The sequence below is a fragment of the Macaca nemestrina genome, chromosome 13, assembly GCF_043159975.1.
Source record: "Macaca nemestrina isolate mMacNem1 chromosome 13, mMacNem.hap1, whole genome shotgun sequence".
In the NCBI taxonomy this organism is placed as follows: domain Eukaryota; kingdom Metazoa; phylum Chordata; class Mammalia; order Primates; family Cercopithecidae; genus Macaca; species Macaca nemestrina.
The window spans coordinates 63,420,796-63,439,546 of record NC_092137.1 but is presented as its reverse complement, the minus strand read 5'-3'; the positions used below and the strand labels follow the sequence as shown (position 1 = coordinate 63,439,546).

The 18,751-nt window shown below is 36.0% G+C and overlaps 1 protein-coding gene and 1 long non-coding RNA gene across 13 annotated transcripts in view; one reads left to right on the top strand and one right to left on the bottom strand.

Annotated features, from left to right (window-relative positions):
- WDPC (WD repeat containing planar cell polarity effector) overlaps positions 1-18,751 on the top strand; it is a 675,061-nt gene that overhangs the window by 604,050 nt on the left and 52,260 nt on the right. For 7 of the 12 annotated variants that reach the window (XM_071076812.1, XM_071076811.1, XM_071076806.1 and 4 more), the window contains one exon: positions 13,520-13,682. The exons of 1 other annotated variant lie outside the window; for it this stretch is intronic. In XM_071076812.1, the coding sequence (XP_070932913.1) occupies positions 13,520-13,682 (163 nt within the window). Of the gene's footprint in view, positions 1-13,519; positions 13,683-18,751 lie in introns of those variants that run through there. 4 more of the 12 variants (XM_071076813.1, XM_071076810.1, XR_011611803.1 and 1 more) reach the window with 3 other exon arrangements.
- Positions 1-18,751, bottom strand: part of LOC139357877 (uncharacterized) — a 40,166-nt gene that overhangs the window by 12,998 nt on the left and 8,417 nt on the right. The window lies entirely within an intron of this gene.

Genomic DNA, 18,751 nt, shown 5'->3' with positions numbered 1-18,751 from the left:
TGAAATTATTGAGACTGAGGAGAAAAAAGAAAAAAAATGAAGATAAATTAACAGAACCTGAGCAGAATAATATATGTCATATGGGAGTCTCAAAAGGAGGAGAGAAAGAGAAAGGGACAAAGAGCTTATATGAACAAAAAGTGGCAACAAACTTCCCAAGGCTGATAAAAGAAATGGACCTACAAACTCAAGAACTCAATGAACTCCAACTGTGATAAACCTGAAGAGACCCATACCAAGACATGTTATAATCAAATTGTTATGAGTCAAAGAATCTTGAAAGCAGCCAGAGAAAAACAACTCATCACATATAAGTGAGCCAACCAAGATTATCAGCAGATTTCTCAATAGAAACCTTGAAGCTAAAAAGAAATGGAATGATTAAGGTGCTAAAAGAAAAAAAAAATCAAGAATACTGTATCCAGCAAAACTGTCCTTCAGAAATGAAGAAGAAATTAAGACCTTTCCAGATAAACAAAAGCTGTTTAGTCAATATTACTAGACAATAAATACTAAAGAGAGTCCTTCAAATTAAACAAAGGATGGTAGGCACCAACATAGTAATATGAAATTATAAAGTTCTCCAGTAATGATAAACATTTAAATAAATATGGAATCCTATATTGTAATTCTGGATTAATCCACTTTCTGCATAAATCCACTTTTAATTCTTGTATATACAAGTCTAACCAAGTAAATCACAGACACACAAAATTATAAATCTATGTTAATTGATACACAATATATACAATAGGTAATTTATGACAATAACATAAGGGGGGAAATGGTGGCTGTAAAGGAGAATTTGTGTATGCAATTGAAATTAAGTTCTTATTAGCCTAAAATAGATTTGTTATAACTTTAAGATACTTTCTGCAATTGCAGTGGTAACCACAAGAAAATATCCATACAATGCACACAAAAGGAAATGAGAAGGGAGTCAAAGACAGACAGTAAGGGAAGAATGAGGGTCCAAAAAGCCACAAGATATACAGGAAACAGGTAACAAAATGGCAATAGAAAATCTTTCCATATCAGTAATTACTTTAAAGTGAGGAAATTAAACTCCTCTGCCAAAGACATATTGGCTAAGTGGATAAAAAAAATAAAAATAGGATCCAGTGGTATGCTGCATAGAAGCCGTTTAGATCTAATAACACATAAAGGCTAAACGTGAAGGATGAAAAAAGATATTCAATGCAGACAATAACCAAAAGAGAGCAGGGATATCTATACTAATATGAGGCAAAATAGACTTTAAGTGAAAAACTGTCACAAGAGCCTAAGAAGGATACTATATAATGATTAAAGGGTCAATTCACCAGGATGATATAGTAATTATAAATATTTATGCACTAAATATCAGAGCTCTTAAATATGTGAAGCAAACATTGACAGAATTGAAGGGATAAATACATATCAACACAGTAATAGTAGGAGATTTTAGTAATGGATAGGACCACCAGATATAAGATAAGATCAATGAAGAAATAAAGGACTTCTCTTTTTTTTCCCCAAGGTGGCAGATCAGAGACTTTTCTAGCATGCTTCACCTATTTGGAAGCAAAATAATAATAATAATAATAATAATGATGATGTATAGTCACATAGTGCTCTTTTATTCAAGAAGCAGCACAGAAATTCAAATCCCAAAAAAGAAAAGGTGAGAAGGCACCCTGAGTAGCAGCATCTGGCTGAGAACTGTGAGTGAAGCCCCCGATATGGTAGAGGAGCCAAGAGTGTACCTCTGTGATCTACCTTTCCTCTGAGAAACCATGCCACCCACGCCATGGGAAACTACCTCGGCCCTTCTAAGCCCTGGGGCTAACATGGCGGGCGGCCAGGAGAGTGAGAAAGAAAAATACTGGGAAATGCTCCAGACATTTTCCCAGACCTGGGATCTAACAGGAGGATGCCCTTTTCAATCCTGGCTCACTGGGCAGGATTCAGTAACTTAGCAGCAGTACCCATGGGTATTAGAGATTCTTGGGCTGGAGAATGGAGTGCTGGGACTGGAGTTGGGGAACGACCCCCACATCCAGAACTGAGTGGTGATTGTGGAGTGCATTCAAGCCATGGGTTCTGAAATTGGGCTTTCCCCCTTTGTGGAACCAGAGAGAGAGGAGATTTGTTAGACAGCCATGGTTTTCCCCAAGTGGCAAGATTTGTGGACAGGGATGGCACTGCGATCTAAAGCCAATCTGCATTGACTTTCCTAAGTGCCCTAGCTCATGCCAGGGTGGGATTCAACTCCATTGGTTCTGAGGAGTGAGAGGGAAGCAGATTCCCACACCAGCTCACCTGGTCTAGGAGCTTTGGCTGCACTGCTCTTCACATGTGAGGAACTTGGTGCAGCAGCAGTGTTTCTACCCTTTATTAGCGTATATCCAGGCATTTGGTGACTGCTCCCTAAATTCTCCTCAGAGATAGTGCTTGCATTCACTATTCGGGGGGTGGGGGGGCGGTGGGCGGGACCAGTGCAAGTGCAGGGTGCCTGGTCCAGCTCTGCTCAGCTTCACATGCTCTCTGAGGCTGAGGATAAAACCCAAACCACTGAGCATTCCACAATCCAGCCCATTGCCTGGGACATTGGAGAGTTTCTCTTGGTAAACAAAGATCAAGCATGAACTTTACTACTACCACCACAGACAGCTCTTACCTACAAGTGCGACTGACTGGCCTGGAGGTCAACCTGCACAACACAGGACAAAATCTGGTAACACAAGCCCACAGCACTTAGGAATGAGATAAGCTCCTTGTGACCTATAACCCTTGCTTCACAGGAGGTCATGAGCCTACTCACCTGCCTGGTATACTACTACTACAACCAGCATTTGAAAAAGCCACCACATGATGGTAATTTACAACCAAGGAATTCATACATAGTCTTTGCCACTGAATGCACCTGGTAGCAAAGCCAAACAGCCCTGCATAACATATATTGCAGTCACATCCTCAAGGACTTGGTGGGGGGGGGGGGGGGACATCCTGTCCAAATCCAGGTAATTCAATAATAAGAAGTGACTATTTCTCCAAATGAGAAAAAAATCTGCATAATACTGGAAGCATGAAAAGTCAGGGGGTTATGACACCCCTCAAAGGATTACACTAACTCTCTAGCAATGGATGCTGACCAAAAGGAAATTTCTGAAATGCCAGATAAAGAATTCAAAATATTGATTTTATAGAAGCTCAATGAGATCCAAAAGAAATCTGAACACCAATAGAAAGAAATCAGAAAATTAATTCTGGATATAAATGAGAAATTTATCACAGAGAACTTTACCAATTTTTTCTTATCTATAAATGAACAAACATAACTTTTGGAAATGAAAAATTCACTGAAGGAATTACAAAATACAGCTGAAAGGGTCAATAACTGACTAGATAAAGCAGAAGACAGAATCTCAAAATTTGAAGACAAGTGCTTTGAATTATCTAGTTAGACAAAGATAAAGAAAAAAATAAATTAGAATGAACATTTTGAGAAGCATGGAATTATATAAAGAATCTAAACTTATGAATCATTGGTGTTCCTGAGGGAGAAGGAAAAACATAGTTTTGAAAATCATTTAAGGAAATAATGGATGAAAATTTCCCTAGTTTTATAAGAGATTTGGACATGCAAATACTAGGGGCCAAATGAATACTAAGAGAACACACTGCCAGATGGATTTCACCGCAACATATAGTCATTAAATTGTCTAAAATCAATATAAAGGAAGAAATCCTAAAATCAGCAAGAGAAAATAATCTAGTCACCTGTAAAGGAAACTCCATCAGACTAACAGTGGACTTCTCAGTGGAAACTTTATAAGCCAGTAAGAGATTGGGATTCTATTTTCAACGTGCTTAAATGAAAAAAAAAATTATCAACCACAAATTTTGTATTCTGCTAAAATAAGTTTCATAACTAAAGGAGAAATAAGGTATTTTCCAAACACTGAGGGAATGTATCACCACTAGACGAACCCTATAAAAATATTCAAAGGAGTTCTAAACATGGAACAAAATGGTCAATGTTTGCCATCATAAAAATACACAAAAGTATAAAACTCACAGGTCTTATGAAAACAGTTACACAAAGGAGGAAGAGAAAGAAATCAAATTACAACAGGACAGAACTCCACCAAACCACAAAGACAAACAAAGGGGGGGAAAAAGATGCATATAACGTACAAAGCAATTTGATAACATTATGACAGAAACAAACCTCACATATAACTATGAACACTGTACATAAATAGATAAAATGCTTCATTTAAAGGTATAGATTGGCAGATAGGTTTTTAAAATATGAACCATATTTTCATAAGAACTATAAGAAACCCCCCATATTGGTAAAGATTCTTATAGCCTGAAGGTAAAGGGCTAGAAACAGATCTCCCACACAAACAGAAACTAAAAGTGAGCAGGAGTATCTATGCTTGTATCAGATAAAACAGACTTTGAATCAACAAAAGTAAAAAAAAGACAGTCAGTCATTATATAATGATAATCAATTCAATGAGAGGATATAAAAATCCTGAATATATACACACAAAACACTGGAACAGTCAGAGTCACAAAACAAATATTACTGGACATAAAGAGATAGCAATATAATAATGGTGGGAGACTTCAACACTGCACTCACAGCAGTTCACAGATCATTGAGACAGAAAAACAACAAGGAAACACTGGGCTTAAATTGATCTTGAGACCAAATATACCTAACAGACATTTATAGAACATTCTACCGAACAACAGCAGAATATAGATTCTTCTCATTAGTGCATGCAGCATTCTCAAACATAGACCATACATTAGGTCACAAAACAAATCTCAATAAATTTTTAAAAATTGAAATCATACCAAGTATTTTCTCAGACCACAGAAAAGTAAAACTATAAATCAATACCAGGAGGAACTGCTGAAACTATACAACACATGGAAATTGGACAACATATTCCTTAACAGTCTTGGGGTAAATGACAAAATTAAGATGGAAATTTAAAAATTTTTAGAAATGAATGATAATGGAAACAACATACCAAAACCTCTGGGATACAGCAAAAGCAGTGCTAAGAGGGAAGTTTATAACATTAAACGCTTACATCCAAAGAATAGAAAAATCAAATTAACAACCTAACATCACACCTCAAGAAAGTAGAAAAAAAAAGAACAAAGAAAACCCAAAGCTAACAGAAAACAAATCAGGGAAGAACTAAATGAAATTGTGAACAAAAGAACATTATAAAGGATCAAATGAAATTGTGAACAAAAGAACATTATAAAGGATCAAAGAAACAGAAAGTTTGTTCTTTGATAAAATGAAGTTGACAAACTGCTAGCTAGACTAATCAACAAAAGAAGACAGAAGATCCAATAAACAATCAGAAATTTAAAAGGAGACATTAGAACTGATACCACAGAAATACAAGTGATCATCAAAGACTACAATGAACATCTCTGCACTCACAAACTAGAAAACCTAGAAGACATATAAATTCCTGGAAACATAAAACCACCCGAGATTGAACACATAGAAATCCTAAGCAAACCAGTAACAAGTAGTGACACTTAATCAGTAATAAAAAAAAAGTCTCCTAAGGGGGGGGGGGAAATGTCCAGGGGCAAATGGATTCACAGCCAAATTCTACCAAATCTACAAAGAACTGGTGCCAATGCCCCCTGAAAACGCTTCCAAAACTTCAATGAGGGAAGCCTCCCTGACTCATTGTACAGAACCAGTATTATTCTGATACTAAAGCCAGACTAGCACACAATAAAAAATGAAAACTATAGACCAAAATCTCTGATGAACACAGATGCAAAAATTTGCAACAAAGTACTAGCAAACCCAATACAACAGCACATCAAAAATATAATACACCACAATCAAATGGTTTTATTCCAAAGATGCCAAGTGTAGTTCAACATACTCAAGTAAATAAATTTGATTCATTATATGAGGAGAATTAAAAACAAACTATATAAATATCTCAATAGATAAAAGCATTTGATAAAATTAAGGATCCTTTGGTGATAAAATCCTCAACAAACTAGGCATAAAAGGAACATACTGCAAAGTAATAAAAGCAATATATGATAAGACCACAGAAAACATTATACTAAACAGGGAAAATTTGAAAGCAGTCTCCCGAAGAACTGGAACAAGACATTGATGACCACTTTCACCACTCCTGTTCAACATACTAGAAGCCCAAGCCAGAGCAATCAGGCAAGAGAAGAAATAAAAGGCATCCCAATTTGGAAAAGATGAAATCAGCTTATCTCTGTTTGCTCATGATATGATCTTATACCTAGAAAATCCCAAAGACTCCTAGATTTCATATATTCTGTAAAGTTTCAGAATGAAATCAGTGTACAAAAATCTGTCATTTCTATACATGAACAACAAACTGAGAACCAAATCAAGCAGTACAATAGCTACAAAAAAAAGTAAAATATTTAGGAATATATTTTAAACAAGGGGGTAAAAGATCTTTACAAGGAAAACTCCAAAACACTGATGATAGAAATCATACATGACACAAATGGAAAAACTTCCCATGTTCATGGATCAGAAAAATCAATATCATTAAAACAACCATACAGATGTACAGATTGAATATAATTCCTATTTTTAAAATGTAATTTTTCACAGAATTAGAAAAAATAATCCTAAAATTCATATGGAATGAAAAAAGAGCCTAAATATCCAAAGCAATTGTAAGCAGAAAGAACAAAGCTGGAGGCATCACATTACCTGACTTCAAATTATACTACGAGGCTATAGTAACCAAAACAGCATGGTACTTGTATAAAAACAGACACATAGATCAATGTAACACAATAGAGAACTCAGAAATAAAGCCACATACCTATAGACAACTGATCTTTGACAATATCAACACAAACATACCTGAAGGAAGGACATCCTTTACAATAAGTGGTGCCAGGAAAACTGGATTATCTGTGCGGAAGAATGAAACTGGACTTCTGTCTCTTACCATCTATAAGCCAACTCAAGATCAATTAAAGGCTTAAATGTAAGACTTGAAACTATAAAAATATTAGAAGAAAACCTAGGGAAAACTCCTCTGGACATTGGCCTAGATGAACAATTTATGACTAAGGCCTCAAAAGCAAATGCAACAAAAACACAAATAGACAAATGGGACTTAATTAAACCAAAGAGCTTCTGCAAAGCAAAAGAAATAAGACAACAGACAACATGCAGAATGGGAGAAAACATTTACAAACTATGGATACAACAAGGGACTAATATACAACGAATTCAAACAACTGAACAACGACATAAACAAATCAAAGAACATAAATATCTCCTCATCCTTTACCCACCTCCTACACTACCGAATGGGCAAAGAACATGAACATTTTTTCAAAAGAAAACATACAAATGTCTAACCTGCATATGAAAAAACGCTTAACATCACTAACCATCAGAGAAATGCAAATTAAAACCACAATGACATATTTTCCAGAAGTCATAATAGCTATTACTAAAAATTCAAAAAATAACAGATGTTGGTAAGGATGCAGAGAAAATGGAACACTTACACACTGTTAGTGGGAATGTAAATTAGTATAACCTGTATGAAAAATCATATGGAGATTTCTCATAGAACTGAAAATAGAACTGCCATTTGAGGTAGCAATCCCGCTACTGGCTATCTACCCAAAGGAAAATAAATAATTAGATCTAAAAGATACCCACACTCATGTGTTTATCACTGCACTATTCACAACAGCAAAGAGATGGGATCACCTATGTTTACATCAGTGAACGACTGGATACAGAAAATGTAGTGTATATGTGCAATGGAATACCACTCAGCCAGAATTATCTTTTGCAGCAACATTGATGGAACTGGAGGCTATAGTCTTAAGTTAAATAACTCAGAAACAGAAAGTCGAACACCACATGTTCTCACTTACGAGTGAGAGCTAAATATTGTGTATACATGGACATAAAGTATGAAATAATAGACACTGGAGATTCAGTACTATAGGAGGTGGGTAAAGGATGAGAAATAAATAAATGAGTACTATGTACATTATTCAGGTGGTGGATACACTAAATAGCCAGACTTTACCACTACATGGTACAGCCATGTAAAAAAACTGCACTTGCACCCCTTCAATGCATACCAAAAAAAAGTAACAGAGGTCTTCACCAACAGTTACCACCCTCCCACTGTTCTGAGACTCCAGTGTCTATTATTCTACACTCTATTTCCATGTGTTCACAGTATTTAGCTCCTATTTATAAATGAGAACATATGGTATTTGACTTTCTGTTTTCTGAGTTATTTCACTTACGATAATGACCTCCAGGTCTATATAATGAACAGAACATATACAGAACACTCACCCATCAACTGCAAAAAAAAACATTCTTTTCAAGTGCACATGGAACATTCTCCAAAATAGACCACATGAAGGCCACAAAACAAATCTTAACAAATTTTAAAAGACAGCAATCACAGAAAATATATTCTCTGATTACAGTGAAATGACACTAGACATCAACAACAGAAGGAAAACTGGAAAATCCACAAATACATGAAAATTAAGCAATGCACTCTTAAACAACAGGTCAAAGAAGAAATCACAAGGGAAATTAGAAAACCACTTGAGACAAATGAAAATGAAAACACAGTGTTCCTGTGTTAGGCCATTCTTGGATCGCTATAAAGGAATACTCAAGACTGGGTAATTTTTAAAGAAAAGAAGTTTTATTGACAGTTCTGCAGGCTCTACAAGCACAGTGCTGGCATCTACTCAGCTTCTGAGGAGGCCTCAGGGAGCTTTTCCTCATGGCAGAAGGTGAAATGGGAAGAGCAAGGGAAGGCTTGAGAAGGAGAAAGAGAAGGGGGAGGTGCCACACACTTTTAAATAGCCAGCTCTCATGAGAACTCACTACTGCAAAGATAGCACCAAGGGGATGGTGCTAAACCATTCATGAGAAATCTGCTCCCATGATCCAGTCACCTTCCATTTCACCTTCCTCCATGAGGAAAAGCACCCTGAGTCCTCCCCAGAAGCTGAGCAGATGCCAGCACCATGCATGTACAGCCTGCAGAACAATGAATCAATTAAACCCCTTTTCTTTATAAATTACCCAGTCTCTGATATTTTTTTTTTTCCCCCCTCCGAGACAGGGCCTCACTCTGTCACCCAGGCTGGAGTGCAGTGGTGCAGTCTCAGCTCACTGCAACCTCCGTTTCCTTGGTCAAGCGATTCTCTAGCCTCAAATTCCTGAGTAACTGCAATAATAGGCATGAGCTACCATGCCTAGGTAATTTTTGTACTTTCTGCAGAAATGCGGTTTTGACATGTTGCTCAGGTTGTGTGGTATTTCTTTATAGTGATGCAAGAACAGCCTAATACAAAGTCCCACCTCCTACACTGGGTATTACATCTCAACATGAGATTTGGAGGGAACATTCAAGCCATATGAGTGCCCAAACTTGTGAGATGCAGTGAAAACAGTACTAATAGAGAAGTTTATGGCTATGTTTACATTAAAAAAGAAGAAAGATTGAAAACTAACAACCTAACTTTGTACCTTAAAAAATGAAAAAAAGAAAAAGAAACTAAACCCAAAGCTAACAGAAGAAAATAATAAAGTTTAGACCAAAGATCAATGAAATAGAGAATACAAAAGCAATAGAAAAAAATCATCAACAAAACTTAAGGTGATTTTTCCAAAGTATCTACAAAACTGACCAATTATTAGGCATACTAATTTAAAAAAAGAGAAGACTCAAATAACTAAAATCAAGAGTGAAAGGGGATATTAAAGCCAGTACAACATAAAATAAAGAGGGTTGTAAGAGAATATACAAACAGTCGTATGCCAACAAACTGGAAAACTTACATAAATGGACAAAATCTTTTAAACACAGAGCCAACCAAGATTGGATAATGAAGAATTACATAATCTGGACAGACTTACAACTATTAAAGAGATTGCATCAGTAACCAACACTCCACACAAAGAAAAGACCAAGACCTCATGCCTTCATTAGAATATTTCAGCAAATATTTAAAGAAGAATGAACACCTGTTCTCCTCAAACTCTTCCAAAAAAATTAAAAGAAGGGAAAATCCCAAATTCATTATATAAGGCCAGCATTACCCTAATAATAAAGCCAGATGAAGACAAAGAAAACTACAGACCAACATTCTTGATAGATATTGGAGCAAAAGTCATTAACAAAATACTAGCCAACCAAATTCTTAGGCATAGTAAAAAGATAATATACCATGATCAAGTAAAATTTATTGATGTAAAGTAAGGATAGTTCAACATAAAAAAATCATTTTAATCACATTAACAGAATGAAAGATGAGAACTACATAATCATCTCAATTGATACACACAAAAATAGCGTTTGACAAAATTTGATGTTCTTTCATGCTAAAAATGTTCAACAAACTAGGATGTAAGGAAACTATTAATACCGCAACATAATGAAGGCTATACATGAAAAGACCACAGCTAACATCAATCTCAATGGTGAAAACGGAAAGCCCTTACTCTAGGATCAAGAACAAGACAAAGATGCCTGCACCCCTTCTATTTAACATAGTACTGGAATGTCCTAGTCAAAGCATTATGCAAGTGAAATAAAAGGCACCAAAATCAGAAAGGAAGTGAAATTGTCTCTGGTTACAGATGTCTTAATCTCCTATGCAGAAAGCCCTAAAGATCCCATTTAAAAACTTTAGAATAATTGAATTCAGCAAAGTTGCAAGATACAAGTCAACATACAAAAATCCATTGCATTTCTGTACACTAAAAATGAGCAATCTGCAAAGGACAGTAAGAAAACAATTTCATTTAAAATAGCATCAAAAAGAATAAAATACTTTGGAATAAACCTAACCAAGGAGGTAAAAGACTTAAAACTAGAAAACACTGCTGATAGGTATTAAAGACACAAATAAATTGAAAGACATCCAATACTGTTAAAATGTCAGTATTGCCCAAGGTAATCTACCAATTCAGTGCAATCCCTATCAAAATCCCAATGGCATCTTTGGAAATATAGAAAAATCCATTTAAAAATTCATAAGGAATCACAAGGGATGCTGAATAGCCAGAACAATCTTGAAAAAGGAAAAAGAGGTCTTTCTGATTTCAAAACATATTACAAGGCTACAGTAATCTAAACATTAGGACTGGCATAAACGCAGACATACAGACCAACAAAAATGAACAGAATTGAGAGCCCAGATATAAACCATTAACCATATGGTCAAACAATTTTTGACAGATGTCAACACCATTCACGCAACAGGAACTATCTCTTCAACAAACGTTGCTGGGAAACTGAATATCCCCATGCAAAAGAGCAAGTTGGACCCTTTTGTTTCACCATAAACAGAAATTAACTCAAAATGAATTAAAGACCTAAACATAAGAAACAGAAGTATAAAACTACTAGAAGAAAACATTAGAGAAAAGCTTCATGATATTGGATATGACAATGATTTCTTGTGTGTGACAACAAAAGTAAAAGCAACAAAAGCAAAATAGACAAATGGGACTACAAATGGGGTTTAATCCAACTCAAAAACTTTTATGCATTAAAGGACACATTAAAGTACCAATAAAGTGAACAGACAGCCTGAGGAATGGGAGAAAATATTTGCAAATCTGACAAATCGTTAATATCTAGACTACATACAAGTTCCTACAACTTAAGAACAAAAACAACCTAATTAAAAATGGGCAAGGGGGCTGGGTGCCATGGCTCATGCCTGTAATCCTAGCACTTTGAGAGGCAGGATTATAGGCACAAGCCACCACAGGAAGCAGGAAGATTGCCTGAGCCCAGGAGTTCAAGACCAGCCTAGGCAACCTAGTGAAAGCCCCTCTCTACAATAATGGTTTTTTTTAAAATGAGTCATGCATTGTGGCACACACCTGTAGTTCCAGCTACTCAAAGGGCTGAGGTGGGAGGATCACTTGAGCCTGAGAGGTCAAGACTTTAGTGAGCCATGATTGTGATACTGCACTCCAGCCTGGGCAACAGAATGAGACTCTGTCTCAAAGAAAACAGGGACAAGTGACTTGAATCTACATTTCTTCAATGAAGGTATACAAATGACCAACAAGCATATAAAAAGATGCTCAGTATCACTTATTAGAGAAATGCAAATAAAAACCATAAGGTAGCACGTCACATTCATTAGGATGACTAGTTTAAAAAAAAAAAAAAAAAACAGAAAATAACAAGTTTGTCAAGGATTTGGAGAAATTAGAATTTTTGTGCACTGTTGGTAGGATTGTAAAATGGTGAACCACAATGAAAACAGTATGGTGTTTCCTCAAAAATTTAAAAATAGATTCACTGTATGATATGGCAATCCCCCTTCTGAGTATATGTCCAGAAGCACTGATAGCAGGGTTTTGGAGATATCTGCACATCCATGTTCATAGCAGCATTATTCACAATAGCCAGGAGGTGGAAGCAACCCAAATGTCAATAAATAGAAAATGGAAAAACAAAGCATGGTATATACATACAATAGCTTACTACTCAGTCTTAAAAAGGAAGAAATCTTGTCACATACTACAACACGGATAAACCTTAAGGACATTATGCTAAGTGAAATAAGCCAGTGACAAAAACACAAATACTGTATGATACCACTTTTACAAGATCTAAAGTTATCAAATTCATATAAACAGAAAATAAAATGTTGGTTATCAAACTGGGAGAGGGGCAAATGGGGAATTCTACGATGGGTGCAGTTTCAGTTTTACAAGACAAAAAAGTTCTGGAGATTTGCTTCACAACAATGTGAATATACTTAACACTATTGAACTGTATGCTTTAAGATGTTTAAGATGGTAAAAATTATGTTTTGCCATACACGGTGGTCCTAAGAGGTTTTTTTTTTATTTTTTGGTTTTTAATAAGGTTTATGTTTCTTACAAAAAATATATTTTTCACAGCTTCGTTATGTTTCAAACAATATTTTTAAACAATGTCCTGTCAAAGTTGTCAATATCTCTCTATACACCTCTGTACATCTCTAAGATATGGGGGTATGTATCTCCCTATAACGTTTAAAATGCTAATTAAAGCAAATATTAGGTAAAATATTTTCCTTTTCTTTTCAAATTACGTGCTATACGTGAAAGAGTAAAATCACTTCTTGCAATATTCCAAGATAAAATATTCCAGTAATTGGCTAACAAAAACAAAAAACATATAAATAATAAGCTGGTTAAAAACACTATATATAAGAAAGATATAAATGAATTTTTAAAAATCAATATTTGAAATCATTCACTATTCTGTTATCAAACTGCCGAAGTAAGTATAAGAATGACAGAAGTCATAGGGAACTAGGACAACAAGATTTTCAAATTGACAAAATAAAGAAAAAAGTTCCACTGGGATATGTGCAAGTTGTTCTGTAATCTTACTTATGAGGGAGTTAGCAGAAATTGTACTTAGTATTTCACTCATATATTAATCATTTTTAACAGAATTCCTGGGGCCCTTGGACAGAGGGGATATGCTAAATGAAGCTTTTATTGGCCTGTCTTTAGCACCTCAAGGGGAAGACTCATTTCCAGATAACCTCCCTCCCTCTAGCCCAACCCACAGACATACTGTACAACAAAGAATACTGAATGGCTCTTCTAACAGGTAAGAAATGTTGACTGACGAAATTGCTCCATAAAGTATTTAGTATTACCTGTTCAAATGCGAACTAATAGCAAAGCAAGAATATTTCAAAATGTGAAGGAGAAAAATTTGCATTTCTCATGGCTCAGACTTTGCAGGAGTTTGGTTATTCAGAGCAGGCATAATGAATGGCAGAAGTGAACGTAAAAATAATATTGCTACAATAAATGTTATTCTGTGCCAAAATGAAATTACTATAAAATATTGTCTGCATTCTGCTGTTAAATTCTAGGATTGTTGGACTGCCTTTAATAAATATTAACTTTTAGAATATGTAGTTTGAATTATAATTTATATAATATTTCTTTAATGCAAGTTTACCATTAGTTTTTGAAATCTGATAAATGATAGTTTAAATATCTGATATCTGTCTAGTTTGCTACATGGGGTTATTGAAAAGATAAAGAATATGAAATTTTTTTTAAAAGTAATGTTATTTACAGTGATAATGATAATATTAATTATGATGATAATGATTCTCTCAAGCAAGGGTCAGCAAGCTTTTTGTGTAAAGGGCCAGACAGCAAATATTTTAGGCTTTGCAGGTCACACAAACTTTTGCAACTACTCAATCCTGCTGTTACAGTAAAAAAGTGGCTACAGACAATATATAAATGTATCGGAATGGGGGTGTTACAATAAAACGTTATTTATAAAAATAGGCAGTGGGTCAGATTTGGTCCCTGGTTTATGCATAACATTCCTGCTTTTGAGGATCCTGACTATTTTCAGTAATTATAAAGAGGCCAAATTAAAAAAAAATATGTATATATCAATTATATATACCCACCTACAATACCCTCAAGAAAAATGCCTCAAACTATACACATTAACAGCAAATAAAGAGGGGGAGGATTTCCAAGTATGAAAGAGTTTATTTGGATATCGGCAAATCTTCTCCCCAAGAAACTAATATAAAACTAGACAAAAACCATCATTTCTGGGCGTTGGAAATCAAACAAAGGCAAACAACAAATTGAGAAGCATTTATTCATGAAAAATTGCTGAACTTCTAGTAATAAAGTAGAAGTCTTTTATTTTCTTGCCTGAAGCTGCTTCCATCATCCTGCCCGTCCCCAGACTAGTTCTACCAGGGTAGGGCTGGCTTTAAAAACCAACAGCTGACTTGATTTGGAGCTGAGGGTGGAAAAACTCTACCTAGCAGCATTGTCTAATAAAAGTAGCAAACTATTGTCAGTGAAAGTGACAAACTTGATAGGAAATGCCAGTTCTGCTCGTCTGATTAGGGCAAGTGACTGAATGGCAAACTAGCCAAAAATTCAACAGGGAGATCCTGGAAATGAGAAAGCCAAAGAGGCGCTAATTAAACTCTCCACAAAATCTTTTTTTTTTTTTTGAGACAGAGTTTTGCTCTAGTTGCCCAGGCTGAAGTGCAATGGCACGACCTCAGCTCACTGCAACCCCCCACCTCCCTGGTTCACACGACTCTCTTGCTTCACCCTCCATAGTAGCTGGGATTACAGGTGCCCACCACTGTGCCCTGCTAATTTATTTATTTATTTGTATTTTTAGTAGAGACAGGGTTCCACCATGTTGGCCAGACTGGTCTCAAACTCCTGACCTCAGGTGATCCACCTGCCTCGGCCTCCCAAAGTGCTAGGATTACAGGCATGAGCCACCACGCCCAGCCCGCAAATTCTTGATGGGATTGTATGACCTCTCATTTTTTGGCTTTCTCTTGCCTGGTATTTTCCACCTTATGCTTCTTTCTTCCTTCACACCCAAATGCCAAAAGTGCCCCTCTCTTTCTGCCTTTTCCCTGAGAAGCTATCCTTTTTGAAAACTGCCTCTTCAGATTGCATGGTACTTTATAGCATCTTCCTTGTAGTTCATGCTTCAATGTACCAGAATATCAGGCGCTAGGGAGATCATGCATTAGCATTTGCTGTTTTTTCCATTTTATTTACAGTTATTTTCAAGTTTGAACATTCTCTGTCTTCAAGTTATGCTAAGAACATGATTGTCATGTACTTTCATTTTTCCTTGTATAATGTTCTGTATTGTTTATAAAAGAAGTATTGGGAGATAGAACATAGGCGACTGCTGTTATCTTCAGCTACCTAGAAGTCCTACCTCTTTATTTATTTATTTATTTTATTTTGGGGGCAGGGTGTCACTCTGTCACCCAAGCTGGAGTGCAGTGGTGCGATCATGGCTTACTGCAGCTTCGACCTCCCAGGCTCAGGTGATTCTCCCACCTCAGTGTCCTGAGCAACTGCAACTACAGGCACGTGCCACCATGCCGGGCTAATTTTTGTATTTTTTGTAGAAACAAGGTTTCACCATGTTGCCCAGGCAGGTCTCAGACTCCCGGGCTCAAGTGATTCTTCTGCCTTGGCCTTTCAAAGTGCTGGGATTATAGGCATGAGCCACCACGTCTGGATACTTCTTTAAAAACAATTTTACTGAGATATCACTTACATATACCATAAAATTCACCCATTGTAAGTATACAAGACAATGATATTTGGTAAATTTATAAAGCTGTATGACCACCACCACAGTTTAGGTTTAGAGCATTTCCATCACCCCCAAATAGTTCCATTATACTTAATTTCCATTCTCCTAACCCAGCCTGAGGCAAACATTGCTCTGCTTTCTGTCTCTAGAGAAATTTTGTATAAATGAAATCATATAATCTGGACATTTCATATAAATGAAGTCATACAATACATTGTCTTTTGTATCTGGCGTCTTTCACTTAGCATTATGTTACTGAGGCTCATGTTGTAATATATAGTTTATTCCTTCTTAATTGCTGAATAGTATTCTATTACATAGATGTGCCACATTTTGCTTATCCACTCACCAGCTGATGGATATCTGGGTTATTTCCATTTTGGGGCTATTATGAATAATGTTGCTGTAAACATTCACATTGAAGTTTCTAAGTGGACATATATTTTCATTTCCCTTGGGCAGATATCTAGGAATTGAATTGCTGGGTCTTATTCTAAGTTTGTATTTAATTTGCTAGTTTTAAGAAACTGCCAAATTGTTTTCCAAAATGCCTGTAACATTTTACATACTCACCAGCAATATATAAGGATTCCAGTTTCTCAGTATCCTCACCAACATTTAATATTGTTGATCTTTTTTTATTATAACTATTCTGGTGGGTGAAGAATGATATCTAATTGTAGCTTTAATTTGCATTTCCGTAACAACTAATGATGTTGAACATTTCTTGTTTGCTCATTAGCATTCTTTATTGTTATAACTATTCAAATTTGTTGTCCATTCTTTAGTTGAGTTGTCTTGTTATTGAATTGTAAGATACTTTTATATATTCTGAATACAGGTTCCTTATTAAATACCTGATATGCAAGTATTTTCTCCCTGTCTGTGGCTTGCCTTTTCATTTTCCAGTAGTGTCTTTTGAAGTGCAAACGTTTCCAAATGTTGGTGAAGCCCAGGAGAGCAATTTTTTCTTTTTTTGATTGTCTTTTATGTGTTGTACTTAAATTTCTTTCTAATCTGAGAATGCAGATGGATATTTTCTCATGTTTTCTTCTAGAAGTTTTATAGCTTCTGCTCTTAAATTTAAGTCCATTTCGAGTTAATTTTTATGTAGGATGTGAATAAGGGTCTAAGTTCATTATTTAGAACATAGAAATACACATTTCCCCAGTACTTTTTTTGAGAGAAAAAAAACTCATTTTACCCACAGAATTGCCTTTGCCCCTTCATCAAAAATCAACTGACTATAGGTGTTAAGTGTTTATTTCTGGATTTGTCATTCTGTTCCATTCATCTATATGTCTATTCATACAGTAACAAGTGCCTAGACTTTGCTCTACTGAGGACCCTGCTGAACTAGGACCTCACAAAACATAGCCAATACCACAAAAATAAACAAGAAAAAGATGAACAGTTTCATACGAAGTTACGTCAAAGTAACAGAAAATGAAAACTACACACATCAATTAAGGAAAATTATCTTCCCCCAAAACAATCATGATGTCAAAGAAAACTGTACAACAACACACCAGGCAGAATTAGATATATTGGAATAAGCAACTGGGTATATTGAAACCCACTCTGAATTAGAAATACAAAATGAGGCCAGGCATGGTGGTTCATGCCTGTAATTCCAGCACTTTGGGAGGCTGAGGCAGATCACCTGAGGTCAGGAGTTCAAGACTAGCCTGGCCAACATGGTGAAACCCCATCTCTACCAAAAATATAAAAATTAGCCTGGCGTGATGGCACATGTCTGTAATCCCAGCTCCTTGGGAGGCTGAGGCAGGGGAATTGCTTGAACCCGGGAGGCAGAGGTTGCAGTGAACTGAGGCCGCATCATTGTACTCCAGCCTGGGTGACAGAGTGAGACTCTGTCTCAAAAAAAAAAAAAAGAAAAGAAAAAGAAGAAAAAAAGAAAAAGACAAAAATGAAAAATAGAAATGGACAGGAGAGAAGGAGGGAGGGATGGAAGAAGACACCAAGAAAATTGGCCAGGTGTGGTGGCTTGCACCTGTAATCCCAACACTTTGGGAGGCCAAGGTGGAAGGGTCCCTTGAGCCCAGGGGCTCAAGACCAGCCTGGGCAACATAGCGAGACCTCATCTCTACTAAAAAAAGAAAAAAAAAATTAGCCTGGCATGGTGGTCCATGCCTGCAGTCCCAGCTACTTGGGAGGCTGAGGTGGGAGGATTGCTTGGGGCCCTGAACATTAAGGCTTCAATGAGTCCTGATTATGCCAGTGCACTCCAGCCTGGGTTGCAGAGTGATATCCTGTCTCAAACAAAAACAAAAACAAAAAAGTCCACTGAAACAAATAAATGAAAAAAAAAAGCATAATATTATCCAAAAATGAAAAATAAGTTACAGGGTACCCAAATGAGAATAAACTCATTATAAAACTTAATTAAAAACATTGAAAATGGCAGAAAACAAAAGAAAATGAGAAGTAAAAAGTCAAGACAAAGTAATGGAATGGGAGATAAGACAAAGAAGCAACAGCACTTGTATAATTGGATTTCATGAAAATGAAAAAATAAAACAATGTAA